Below are 14,129 nucleotides of genomic sequence, written 5' to 3'. Positions count from 1 at the left end.
TTTCACCTAATAAAAAAGGATATCTTTCCATTTAAAAGGGCTCAGGATGTTGATGTTTGTGATAAAGGAGAGAATGTGTATTGAAGTGTTTTGAAATGTACAAAGCTTTCTAGAAACAGAAGTTCTTACTCAAGAATTTTCCTGAAGCTTTGGCAAGATAACCATTTTCATTACCCCTGTCTGTGCCTAGAATGGGCCTATAAGCTCCACAATCAGAATCATTAGATATAGAAACTAAAAGAAATGTAGCCTCCTTTTTTTGCCTTTTCATTGGTGAACAGAGCTTTGGTTAACGGAAAACCAAGGCGATTTTAATTGCTGGTTTTTCTATTTGAAAGGGGAGGTTATTAGTAGAAGTCTCAATTCAGAAACTTCAAGAAGAAATGGGAGGGTGTGGTGAGGGTAAGGGGGGGACTGCATTTCCTGTTTTCCTTTCAGATGGTGTTGGAAAACATTGCAGGAAAACCATGGAGACCCACGAAGAAATTCCAACATTTATTCTTTTTGACGCCAAGGGCCCAGCCCAAAAGGTGACGAGTAGGAGTGGTCAATTTTTTTTTAAGAGTTGGGGCTTGCGGGAGTCCAGCTAAACGCTTGTAGGGTGAAGACAGAATTCAGAGGGTGACATCAGCCCGAGCGGGGGCCAGAAGAAACAGAGTGGAGGAGTCTGGTTTCATTTACAGTTTGGGTCAGTTCTGCAGTGAGGAGGGGGAGAGGAGGGGTCAGGGAGGGGGGAGGAGGAGGAGGAGGAGCTGGAGGAAGCCCTGACTGGTATCCCTGGCCCCAGTCCAGTTTGGAGCTCAGTCTTCCACCAAAGGCTGTTCAGTTCTCCTGGGCTCCAGCCTCCTGCAAGGACTGCAAGAGTTTTCCTCCGCAGCTCTGAGTCTCCACTTTTTTGGTGGAGAAAGGCTGCAAAAAGAAAAAGAGACAGAGTGAGTGGGAAAAATATGCATCCTATTCAAACCTAATTGAGTCGAGGAGCCCAGGGACACACACGCCTTCAGGTTTGCTCAGGGGTGAGTGTGATTTCTGTTCTGTTTTTCCAGGTTTGGGGCTAGAAGGAAATGCTCTCAACCTGAAGTGACCGTTTCTAGGTAGCTTTAGTGGCTCTTATGTTCACGCTGTTCGCCAGTTTTCTGTACGTGTTTTAGGTCTCTGGAAGATTCTGCTGATTTTTCTTTCTCACCTTGTGGCAGTGGGGTTTCCTTAACTTGGTTAAGGTCATGCTTGCCTAAGAGCGTGAGCGCTTTTCCACTGTGCGTCTGTGGCTGCTACGAGCGCCCTGTGCATTCCGGGCGGCAGCGTGTTTTGGCGCATGATTTATTTAAGTTACTGCTGCCTTCTAAAACCCATTTGGGATCCGCTTTGTTTGCAGAAGCGTCTTTGCCGAGGACTAGCAGAGCTCCCTACCGAGCGGCTCTGCTGGGAGGTTTTCTGAGCTCTCTGGGTGGTGACACTAGGTTAGGGTGCAACAACCTGCGTGGGTTTTCAGCCCAGGGCCGCCCACGGGAAGGTGCTGGTGGAGCACATTGGCTGCTTTCACGAGATTGGAGTGACTCTGGTGCCCAGGATGGGGGCCAAGTAAAGGGTCACTCAGTCATTGCCATCAGGCTTTCGTCTTTTCAGGAACCTGATGTCTCTGTTGGAGACTTTGTCCCTTGAGGTTGCTTAAAGGAGTTGCAGGGGTCAGAGAAGAAGAAGGAATTTGGCATTTGGGCAGCATGCTGAGTGTCTAAGGCAAGGCCCCTGGGGCTGCAAGGCCAGCCCATGCTGCACAGAGGTGAGGCCAGTGCCAAGCTGGGAGGCCCCAAGGGCTGTTCTCTGGCCCGGAGGATGCAGGGTGGGGCTTGAGTCCTCTCTTGCTGAGGATGGAACACGTTCACTGACAGTGGCCAGCCTGTTTGGGGAACCTGTTTCAAGGGGCCTACTATGTTCGAAAATGAATGGGGATTGAAGTATGGGTGGAGTCACTGGGAGGGACTAGGGGATGGTTGAAGAAAAATCTGCTTCCACAGGAAGCCCCAGGAGCCAGTTTTGTGGCTGGTGCAGACCCCAGGAGCAAAGCCCTCTGAGCGCAGGGGAGTCTGCTGTACGGGATGGGGAGGCAGGGCTGTGGCCCCGGCTGACCAGCTTCTCTCCCCACACACAGCTCACCCCGATGAGGACCACAGGGTGCTAGAGCTGCAGGGTGCTCAGAGCTCACAGATGGTGGATGATTAACCTGGGATCCCCCAGCTCCCCAGGGTCCCATTCTTAACACTGTAAAACACTGAACCGAAATGGCTTTAAAATTGAAGTTACATTGCTCCTAAGCAAAACTATATTGAAAACTGAGTGGGTGGTCATTGATGACATTACTGGGACTTCTGAGGTTTTTGTTGGGCTAAAGATAATGGAAGAGATGTTTGGTCAGAAGCCACGGACGTAGTCGTTTCCTGGTTTTCAAAATGAGCAACCAGGGGCTCTGAGATGTGGAATTCCTTGCCTAGGCCATGGTGCGAGTGTCTGAGATGGCAGTGAAATCCTTCCCCATTGCAGGAGAGCAGACAAGCCAGCAACGGGGGATCCCAAATCACTCATATCTAGTTGGGAAAACTACTTGGGGCTCACTGAGACTCTACCAATGAACTGAGAAAGAAGTGAGGTGGACTGTGGGAGGGGGCATCGGCTCTGTGACCGGAATACCGGGGCTGGCCGCCCTGCTCAGGCCACCTCCTGGGGGTGGCGGGCCCCGAGGGAGGGGACTTGAATGGTCTTCTTTCTGAAGTGGGCTTGTAGCTGAGGATGAAAGCCTGGGGTGGGGAGGCGGGGCTTTTACAGAGATCAGGATCTAGGAACGGCTGCCTGTCTGGACTTCTTTGTTTAGGCGAGGGTTTCTTGTAACCCAGAGGTTTACTTCTTTCCTCACTCATGGTCGAGAGAAGCCAGGAAGCAGACACTGAGCAGAGAGGAGGGTTTGGGAAGGAATTCCATGTTGGGGTGAAGTGAGGCTGTCCTGTCTTTTCCTATCCAGGCATTGGAGGGTGTGGCCACAGCACCTTTCTGGGAGGTGGCTGGGGAAGCCTCTAGAACGTTAGCCCTTGGCCCCGCTCTTCCCCTGCTTGGCAGGGAGTGTGTTCCACCCCACCATGGTTGTGGCCCACAGGTGAGGAGATGTGTGGCAAATGTCCAAACCTGGGGTCTGAGTGATATTTTTGATACGCGATAGGCATCTTTATGAAAAACTGTCTTCACTTCGCACTTCATTTTATTTCTAAAGCGTTCAGGACTCAGCAAATTGCACTGACTTTATCATAAGTGCCTTTTGTGATTTCCTATCCTAGAACTTAATACGTCCCCGATGAGAAAGTAGGAAGAAGCTCCTCTCTCCAGTCGATTGTTGATTTGTGGTTCCAATGAGGCTGCTCATCCTGACCTTAGTTTCAGGAACGGAACCCATAGATGCGGATGCCTAAAGCCGGCTTGAAACGAGACCGCCTTCTTTGGAAGCTTTGGAAGCTGGCGGTGACTTTTTGCCAGCGAAGCTTCATTTGTTTCCTTGCTCATAGTGTTTAGACAACTGGGTCAAGCGTAGACTTCATCAGTGGTTGATATCACCTCCCACTTTTATGTGAAATTCCATGTTTAGGATTTAAAATTCACCGGCAAGTCATGAATACTATTGCGTGACACTTCCTTACAGGCACAGTAGCAGCTTTAGCAAAAATTTTTATTTGAAAGTTCAGTTTTGTCACTGCTCTTTTCGGAAGAAGCTGAAAATCTAGTATCTCTCGGGGGAAGAATCGCAGGTGGTTTCCATCTGACGGGGATGTTGTGTACCAGGCAGCTTTTCCACCCTGACTTAAGGGAGCAAATTTTCACGGTGTCCTGGCTGCAGCAGGCAGTAAAAATACACTGCCACTACATAAATAGCTGACGATTTGAGAAGGGACCTGACATTTAAAGAAAATCCTATTAGCTCTAGCTAAGGAAATGAAAGCCACAAACCATCCAAATTTTAAAGCAGGGGAGCTTTAAAGGTTCCTGCTAATTCAGACAGCTATGAACTAGATAAGAATGGTTATCTTCATTCTCGCATTTCTAGATACAGCTTCTCCGCTTCCACTGTAAAACTTTGGTGGAATTCAGTGTAAAAATTCAGTGCAAAGAAAGGACAATCCTACTCTTTAAATAAAAGATGTTGCTTGCCCCCTCTAATATATGGTGATGAATGTCTTATTTGCAGGGAGTATTCCACAGGTCCTGATTTTGCAGAGATATTCCCTTCAAGAATTCACTTTGTTAATTTTGAAAACATATAATTTTAATACATTCTGGTCTTATAGTCCATTTTGGGAAGGAGATGAAATTTTGAGGGCTGGGCACTGTGGCTCATCTGTGTAATCCCAGTATTTTGGAAGACTGAGGCGGGTGGATCGCTTGAGCCCAGGAGTTTGAGACAAGCCTGGGCAACATACAAAAGCCTTGTCTTTACAAAAATAATTTAAAAAATTAACCAGACATGGTGGCATGTGCCTGTGATCTCAGCTATGAGGTTGAGCCTGGGAGGTTGAGGCTGCAGTGAACCGTGACTATGCCACTGCACTGCCCTTCAGAGCCTGGGCGACAGAACAAGACCCTGACTCAAAAAAAAAAAAAAAAAAAAAAAGAAAAGAAATTTTGAGTTAGCACGTTCATCCTGGTCTAGCTGTTTTTGAAAAGGCAGTTTGGTTTTCTTTCCTCTAGAGGGAGGTGTATCTCTGCAAGCTCCAGAAAAATCTCTGAAGTGGTGCCTGGAGTCTCCCTGGGTGGGGTTTCAGGGTTTGCAGTGACTCAGTGATGACCATCTCAACAGAGCTTGTGGGCAACTTTAGGACTGACATTTCCAGACATGATTATCATTATTATATTTATTGTGGTTGTTCATAATAACTGAAGTGGACATACATTAGAGCTTTGTTTTTCTTCTCTGTGCAGGTGTAAGTGTATTGAGATGAAATTGTGCCATCAAAGGAGGCAATCTTGGTTCTCAAACAATTGCATTACAAGGGTATCCAGCAACTAAAACATTTTATAGGAAGCATTTTACCCATATCTAATCACAGAGGTTTAAATGAATAGTCGGGTGCTTGGGAACCAAAGTAAGTTTGCATATTCACGCCATTGTGGATCCCTGTAGAATTACTGGATTTTAGAACTGTAAGGGTGTTCATGACATGTCCTTTGATACTTTCCCCTAATGGACAATGGGTTTTAACATACTTTAAAAAATTCACACAAGCTATAATTGTGAATGTCTCATCTTAAATATTTATTAATACAAATATAAATTACTGACGCTCAGATTTATGTTTGTTAGCTTGAGATAACCAGTGTTAGGACCCTGAGGGAGACAATTCTAGCTCAGAGTAAAAATAATAATAATAATAAAAACAAAACAAAATAAAACAAAAAAACCTAACCCTTTGGTTGGTCTTTGTGTTCTCATGTTTACTTAAGTTTAACAAGACCTATTGTGCATCACAGCCTTGAGCGCTGAGATTCAGGGAGGGAATAAAAATGACCAAGACATAGCCCCCTCTCTTCTGGTTGGCAAACACATAATTTCTGTTTGGCTAATTGAAATATCAAAAAAACTATCACCTTGGTGGATGGTTTCTCCATGCCTTTTATACTTCAGATGAAGACAGAGAGCTCAGAAAGGTATGCCCAGCGACAGGGCCACAGAGCTAGTAGCAGAAGTGTCTGATGTTTCCAATATACAGACATCTTGGACTCTGGACATTTCAAGGGGGACAAGCCTTTAAGAGTGTATTTTAGGGTGCCATGTGGAGAAAAGTACTCTTGCCATTCCCAGTCTTCCTTGGAGTAACCTCTTTTAAGTTGATTCAGCAGAGGAGTAACTGTTGTTTAAAAAAATCTGGAAAGAAAAAGGAGAGAAGAAAAAAACAAATACGAAAAGTTCTGCCAAACCCTCTCCCAAAGGCAAATTGTTAGTCTTGTAGGGATCTGGCAGCATTTAGCACAGTATGATCCTACGGCTCTCCTGAAGTTTAAAACTCATGAAATACAGAGAAACGTTTTGAGAATGTGAGTGGCCAGGGATAAGTACAATGGGAAATGTTTCTGTAAACCCCCCCATGTGTACTATACATTAGATTTTCAGGAACCCAGAGCATTGGGAATTGGCCACTGGAAGGAAGAGCTCATGGCTCGGTTTAATTTCAAAATTAAAAATTGAACAGCAGCTGGAGTTGACTCAGATCTCAAGGGAAACCATTCCAGGAAACTGGTTTTTCACTTCTGGAATCTTCATTAGTTGATTCAGCAGCCCAGGGCTGGTACCCAGAGTTAGCGCCAAGTCAGCTAAACCCACAGCTGGCCCGGCGGTGCACCAGGGTGCTCTGTTTCTAATTGGGGCTGCAGAAAACCCATCACCCCTCAGAGCCCAAGGCAACAGATGGAAGAGAGCAGTTGCAGGACTTTGGCCAGTTTGAGCAACAGACAAGGAGCATTCTTTTACACAAAAGGGAGGCTGGGAGAGATTGGCTGACCATTGCTGACAGAGGCAATAAGGAAGTAGAATTTCCCAGGTTATTGCAATAAATCCAGCATGGATGATATTTTATCAGGTGTTCCAACTTGATTTTTGAAAAGGTTTCTATGTTCAAGAATAATTTTCTCTTCTCTACTTGATTATGAATTAGACTAGAAAACAAACAAAATATTGAACTTTTCTTTTTACAATGGGAGCACCTTTCAGCCTTTTTAATCATTTACGATGGAACACCATAGTTTTGGAAAGGTCAGTAGCACCCAAGTTCATTGCCAAGAAGGAAAGAGACAGGAATAACTGCCAAGCTCCAATCTGGATCCAGCAGCGTCATGTGGCAAGGGGTTGGAATGGAGTGGGCATTTGTGCAATATTTCTTGAAGCATTTTCTAACGCACCCTCTTCTTTAACGTTGAAATGGAACTAGTCTCTGCCTGATGTTTATAATTAGCAGTGTAAGCGCAGACAAAATCTCGTCTGGCTGCCATATATTTCAGAATGTGGAATGTGTTTTACATTTGCCTGGTGGTGTCTAGCTTTTCAAATCACACCAGATATGGAACTTTCTGCTTCATGGTTATTATCTTGAATGCTAGGAATATGTTTTAAAATAATTTTTTCAAATATCTGGGCAATTAATCTGGAGTTTCTTAATTGCCTTTGTAATGGGAAGGAGACCTACCTCTGAGGAGCTTGGCCTAAGCCTGGCCGGAGGTCGGCATGTTCTTACAGGTGCTCTTGTTCACAGAGTGGGGGCATTGCTAGGGGATGTCCAAGCCCTCTCTTTCTGCATTGCTTTGTTATAATCCACGAGTTGCAGGACAGGTGTTGCTTTGTTAGATTTTACCGGGAAGAGCCGAAGATCTCAAATTGGCTACTCTATATCTAACAAGGACCACAGTAGGTAATGAAATACCCCAGTAGGTGACAAAGGAGGTCTAGTTACCCTGCCTGATGAGAAGAGTTTTAAAATGTTGCTATCACAGGACACACATTCAGTTTGAGTCAAACAGATTACTGTTCTAGAGTATTTCCATAGAATAGAAATTTGAAGGCCAGGTGTGGTGGCTCATGCCTGTAATCCCAGCACTTTGGGAGGCTGGGACAGGAGGATCCCTTGAGCCCAAGAGTTTGAGACCCGCCTGGGCAATATAGCGAGATCTTGTTTCTACCAAAATTAAAAAAATTAGCCAGGCATGGTGGCACACACCTGTAGTCCCAGCTACTTGGGAGGCTGAGGTGGGAGGATTGCTTGATCTCAGGAAGTTGAGGCTGCAGGAAGCTCTGATCGTGCCACTGTATTCCAACCTGGACAACAGACCTATATTCTGTCTCAAAAAAAAAAAAAAAAAAAAAAGAAAAGAAAAGAAAGAAAGTAAAAAAGAAATATGAAATCCAAGTTGTTAAATAAACAGGAAAAAACCAAAATTTGATGTATTTCTTAGAGCTGTTCCAAAACATTTAAGGATTTTTTTGAGAATTCTCCTTTGGGTCTTTCAAACAGCAAGAGCATATTAAATTCCACTCTCCTTCTACCCTAACTGCAGGACTTAATAAATTCTTTCTTAGCTTCCTCCCTGAGGTAAAGAATGGGGACTCCTTTCCCAGGATTCAGGCAAAACAAGAAAGAGTGAGAAAAAGAGAAAGAAATGGGCGCTCCTTCTCACAGTCTAGGAACGGGTGTGGCAAAGGCAAGGGTGGATGAGTGCCTCGAATTTACTGAAATTTGACTTTTTATTTCACAGTCAGTATGCACGGCTCTCCCACTGTGGTCTTTGACTATTTCCAGTGCTCCCATTTTAAACAGGACAATTAGGAACTAACAGAAGTCCCAGAACTTGATAGGAGGGACAGACTGATTTTAAAAAGCAGTGCTTGGAGAAAACCAAATAAATGGCTTCAAAATGGGAGCTCTGGATTTATTTGAGTCTTTGTTTTAAAATTATTTCCTTGTGTGCATGTGTGCGTCTCTTTCTTAAAAAAGATTTCCAGACGTGGAAAATGAAAAAGGTTTTGAGTAGGCTGAATGAAAACTAATTTACAGAATTGCAAAATAGCTTGGGAAATCATATTCATTGGAATATGATTGAATATGATTTCAGGTTGAAGGGCCATGTAGGGCAACCTTTGTAATGAAAGGTATCCTTTTAAATTTCAAAGGGATAGAAACTAGACGGGAAAAGGCACCTCGAATCCTTTTAGAATGAGGCAGAGTAAACATAAAGATGAATAATTCTAAATAGAAAGATGAGAATGAAAATGTGATAAATGTCTGTTATTGAACCTGTTGCCTTTAGGACGCAGAATCTAGGATGAAGGAACAGACCCCTTCCAGCCCAAGGTCTCAAGCAGCCAATTCGGAGTCTTTTTTTCATATTTGAAAGAATGATAGCAGACAGCCGAATTCTATTGACATAGAATCTGTGGTGTGTCACCACCAAGGAAGTCTATTTCTTCCCCAAAAGACATGGGGAGTTTCCTTGAGATCTGGATCAAATCTGGCACAGCCTCTAGGGTTTCCTGGGGTTCTTCCCACGAGCTTTGGAAATGCTAACTTGGGTTAGGTTTCTGGTTCTACCTTGTTTTATCTAGGTAGCTTTGAACAATCACTTTGACTTGCTGGGGTTTCAATTTCTCAGCCCTAAAATGGAGGGAAATCAGCCACTGGGCAGTGGGGAGGAGGATGTGAAGTCCCACCCACAAGACAGAAGCCCAGGAAGCGTTACTAGCGCTCTCCTCTCTCCTTCCTCGGGGAGGGTGGTGTCGGCCAATGAGCGAGGATGGCTGCCTCATTCCTCCTCGTTGAAGTGGGCGGGTGGTCATTTGGGGAGATGGTGTTTGACATCTTTTAATAATCTAAATGAAAAAGTTCTCCAAAATTTGCTGCCAGGGAATTTCATTTTTTATAAATGGAGACTCCAGGACATGATAAACAATAGAAGAGAGTTAATTGCAAATGAAAATATCAGCAAATATTCAACAGCTGGGCTAGGAGCCCACGAGCCACAAGACCTGCTTCCCGCATGATGGCAGGAAAGTGTGTGGGGCCAAAGGCGTTTTTCCCACCTGGGAATTCAGCTCAGCTGAACCACATGAGTTCTGAGTCATCAGTGGAGCCTGGATAACGCATTGTCCTACAGGCATCATCTCCTGTCCCTTTCAGAACTGGAAGGGCTCCTTTCCTTCTCTTCCCTCCCCTCCTTTTCCCTCAATATCTGGATATATTCTGGATAAAATAATTCCTGTGCACAGTGTATTTGTCCCATTACTTTGTGTTCCAATGGGAAGTATCTCCATTGAGGAGGTTACTCTTCTAAAGATTCATATCTTGAAAATAAAAATCTTGACATATGATTTTCAATGAACTGAAAGTTTATTTTACCCACAGAATTGTTGATGTAAGTGAGTGATGTCTTAGAAAGACTTCCCAGATTTTATTTTGTAACTATTTAGATTGTATTGAGCACTCTGGAAGATGAGAAAGGTAGTTTTGGAATTGCTCCAGAGTGAGCCCACTCAATGCTTTACATGTGACAGAAACAGTGGATTCAAAGGTGTTCACTGTGTGAAGGATGGGAATGGTGAAGAAAACTGTTAGCAAAACCTGCTCAAGGCATAATTCATTTGTGCTCTTTGTCCATGCTCCCTGCAGAGGAGTCTTCCCATCCCAGACTCAACAGTGAGGGGACGGCTCTCATCTTATCACATGTCCTATTTTCTCCACCTGGATTACAAAGCCGAATGCTTTACAAAGAGCTTCTCTTATGTTCTCATTCACAAACAAGATTACCGCTTAAAATCATGCCTCTTGAACATGGATTAAGCATTTAAAATAATTGAACTGGATCTTCCTGAAGATTTGCATTAAAATTTTTAATTGAAGCAGTGATGCTTAAACTTTGGGGTGTGAGGAGTGGCACAACTGCCTTTTAGAATCACATACAAACATGGACCCTTATCCCCAGAAAAACCCTCATCCATAGATGGGATTTTGCACTCAACTGTGGGAGGATCATAGACTCTTTAAATCTGTAGATCCCATATTAAAACATTGATCTAGACCAATTATAATAATACAGTTTATTTTGGAAAGAACAGGACATTTTCCTGGAAAGAATCTAGCAGTAAGTTTATACCTTTGCTAACAAAAATTGACTCTCAAGTTTGATAGAAAGAATCAAGAATAGCACATATAAAATGTACTTTTATAATATTCTAAAGTGTATATCATTATTTAATTGAGGTCATACAAAAAATTAGATATTGCGATTTTTTTTTTTTTAAGAAACACTCAGGAATGGGTCTAACAGACTGTAGGGAAGAAAGGTAGAGCTTGGTGGAAAGGTCTGGAAAGTTCCTAGGGTTGCATGGGCTTGAGGGATTCCTAGAGAGTGAAGGGGCAAAGATGGGGCTGTAGCACGGTGGGGGTAGGGTCATCCTAAGTGGAGGGAGGAGAACGGGCAGTCCAGCTTGTCAGGGGTCCCTGAGCCCTGCTGTGCTGGGACTATGCTAAAACTTGGGAGCATTGTCAAACCACAGCATAAGCACTGGAGACTGCTCTTCTACATTGTGTTAACATATATCCATGTCCAAAAGGCAGTGACCATTGCAAGGCAAAAAAATCAGGCTGAGCTTTTGCAATGCTGCCTTTATCACCAATCATTGCTGTCACTTCGTTGCAGAAAGAAATGTGTTCTGTTGATGGCTGGCCTCCTGAGCATCATTAGAACAGCATTCCTTTCTCACTGTTGATACATTTCCAAGAGACCACTGTATTGACAGGTGGTTCTGTTTTAGCTGCTGAGATCATGCCTTCAAGTTCTCAGAGTCTGAATCACAGGGTAGATTTGTTTCATCACAGGTGGTACTTTTTGTTGATTTTTTTTTTTTTGGAAATCCAAAGCCACATGGGTCCTGGTGTTCATTCCCTTGTTTATGGCTTCATCTGTCTCCATCTTACCAATTTTTGGCAGGTCAGGCTTAGGGCCCACACTGTGTTCCATCTTCCTCATAGCTGGGCCACATGATTTGGACTTCAGCTTCTCCCTCTGGGCCTGACCTCAGGCAGGAGGAATTTCATGGCAAATCCATGGCACTGAGCTTCAGGTTTCCTTTGCACCCACTTAGCTCCTGTCCTTAACTGGCAGTCTCAATAACTCTCTGTGGCTCTCCCTCTACTTTTGCTAAGTGGTCCATTTGGACACTAGTCCGCTGCTCCATTCATGGCAAAGTTACATCACTCATCAGCCAGACAGACTCTCCTCTGCTATCAAACTTCAGATGGCAAGGCTGAGAACATTAGATTATCCTCATCCCTGATTTCATTAGCTATATGGGGAAAATGGAATTCCTGTGCGACACAACAGACAACCATAAAGACTTGCAGAGCCCATGGGGGCACCTGTGGAGAGAGGAAGGTTAAGATAGAGATACAAAAGCTCAGGCCCTGGGTGGAGCCGATTCCAAAGCTCAGAGGATACTAGTCAGGGCAGAAGCCATGATTGCACCAGGTCTGAATGTTCATATTAGATTCTCTCCCACTTTCATGAGACTCTGATCTTCTTTGCCAAACCCTAACATTTTGCATGACATATATTCTTTTCTTCTTTTCTTTCCAAATCTTATCTAGAACTAAGGGCAAACATTGTGTTATTTGAATACAGCGGCATGTAGACACACTTTAGGATGTTTAGTTGTGTTCTTTTCTCCTCTTAGCTCTTAAACTCTATCACACCTCAAAAAAGAGAGGCTACACTTACATCATTCCTGTTAAATTGATGGCTACATTTTAGAGGTAGTTACCCATGCTTTTAAAACCTGGCAAATGATATTTCCTGTCCTCATTTCTATTTTAATTGTGGTAAAAACCTTATAACCGGCCGGGCGCGGTGGCTCAAGCCTGTAATCCCAGCACTTTGGGAGGCCGAGACGGGCGGATCACGAGGTCAGGAGATCGAGACCATCCTGGCTAACACAATGAAACCCCGTCTCTACTAAAAATACAAAAAAATTAGCCGGGCGAGGTGGCGGGCGCCTGTAGTCCCAGCTACTCGGGAGGCTGAGGCAGGAGAATGGCGTAAACTGGGGAGGCGGAGCTTGCAGTGAGCCGAGATAGCGCCACTGCACTCCAGCCTGGGCGACAGAGCAAGACTCCGTCTCAAAAAAAAAAAAAAAAAAAAAAACAAAAAAAACCTTATAACCTGAAACTTACTATCTTGACTATAATTAAGTGTACAGTACAGCAGTGTTAACTATATGCACCTTGTGGTACAACAGATATCTACAACTTTTTGATCTTGCAAAACAGAAGCTCTATACCTATGGAACAGTAACTACAACGGCCCCCCTCCTCACAGCCCCTGGCCAACACCATTCTAAGTTCTTTTTCTAAGACTTTGGCTACTTTAAATACTTTTACATAAATGGAATTATACAGTAATGTATTTGTCTTTTAGTGACAGACTTGTTTCACTCAGTGTAATATCCTCAAGATTCATCCATGTTGTAGTAGATAAAAGGATTTCCTTCTTTTATAAGGCTGACTAATATTCCTTGTATGTGGCATGTGTAAGACTTAGTATAATACAGTAGGCTATGCACGTGGCTCACGCCTGTAATCCCAGCACTTAGGAAGGCTAAGGTGGAAGGATCTCTTGAGCCCAGGAGTTCAAGAGCAGCCTGGGAGACATGGCAAAATCCTGTCTCTACTAAAAATACAATCCTGTCTCTACTAACAATACTACAGCTGGGTGTGGTGGTGTGTTCCTGTAGTCCCATTTACTCAGGAGGCTGAGAAGGAAGGATTGCTTGGGCCTGGGAGGTTGAGGCTGCAGTGAGCTGTGATCATGCCACTGCTCTCCAGTCTGGGTGACAGAGTGAGACTCTGTCTCAAAAAACAAAAAAAAAAAAAAAAAGAAAAAGAAGTAAAGAAAATTACAGCATAAGTGGTGTAATAACAGTGCAAAGTCCTAGGAGAGCTGTAGGAATAGCAGTTAATGAATTTAACAAATATTTACTACACACCTACAATGATACAGACAGGCATTTTGCCATACTCTATGCTCAGAGTGTGGCTGAGCTTCACAATCCTGGAATACTCTTTGTGATAAAGCAGACTTGGGAATCTATAATTGATTTCATAATTGCAAAAATTCCATTGTGTGTGTATATACACATACATGTATATATATATACACACACACACACACACACACACTTAACCAGGGAAGAAAAAAACCTGTGCACTAAAAACTATAAAATACTGTGGAAATAAATTAATTTCTTTATTCATCTCATCTATTGATGGACATTAAGTTATTTCCACCTTTTGGATATTACAAATAATGCTGAAATGAACATGGGTGTGCAAATATATCTTTGAGATCCTGTTTTCACTTCTTTTGGATATACCCAAAAGTGGGATAGGTGAATTATATGGTAATTGTGTTTTTAGTTTTCTGAGGAACATTTATACAATGGAGTCTATCCTTTCCCCATTATGTGGCTTTATTGAAGCTCAAAGATCATATATATGAGGTTTTATTTCTGGGCTCTCTATTCTGTTCCATTGGTTCATATGTCTGTCTTTAAGTCAGCA

The 14,129-nt window shown here is 43.5% G+C and overlaps 1 protein-coding gene across 1 annotated transcript in view; it reads left to right on the top strand.

Annotated features, from left to right (window-relative positions):
- The first annotated feature begins 445 nt into the window (after nt 1–445).
- Nucleotides 446–14,129, top strand: part of COL6A3 (collagen type VI alpha 3 chain) — a 92,239-nt gene continuing 78,555 nt past the window's right edge. The window contains exon 1 of the mRNA XM_077958001.1: nt 446–530. Within this exon, the coding sequence (XP_077814127.1) occupies nt 468–530 (63 nt within the window). The 5' untranslated portion in view covers nt 446–467. The remainder of the gene's footprint in view (nt 531–14,129) is intronic.

This window comes from Macaca mulatta, chromosome 12 (genome assembly GCF_049350105.2).
Source record: "Macaca mulatta isolate MMU2019108-1 chromosome 12, T2T-MMU8v2.0, whole genome shotgun sequence".
NCBI classification, from domain to species: Eukaryota; Metazoa; Chordata; class Mammalia; order Primates; family Cercopithecidae; genus Macaca; species Macaca mulatta.
The sequence above is the reverse complement of the archived record's forward strand: the minus strand, read 5'-3'. Positions and strand labels throughout refer to the sequence as shown.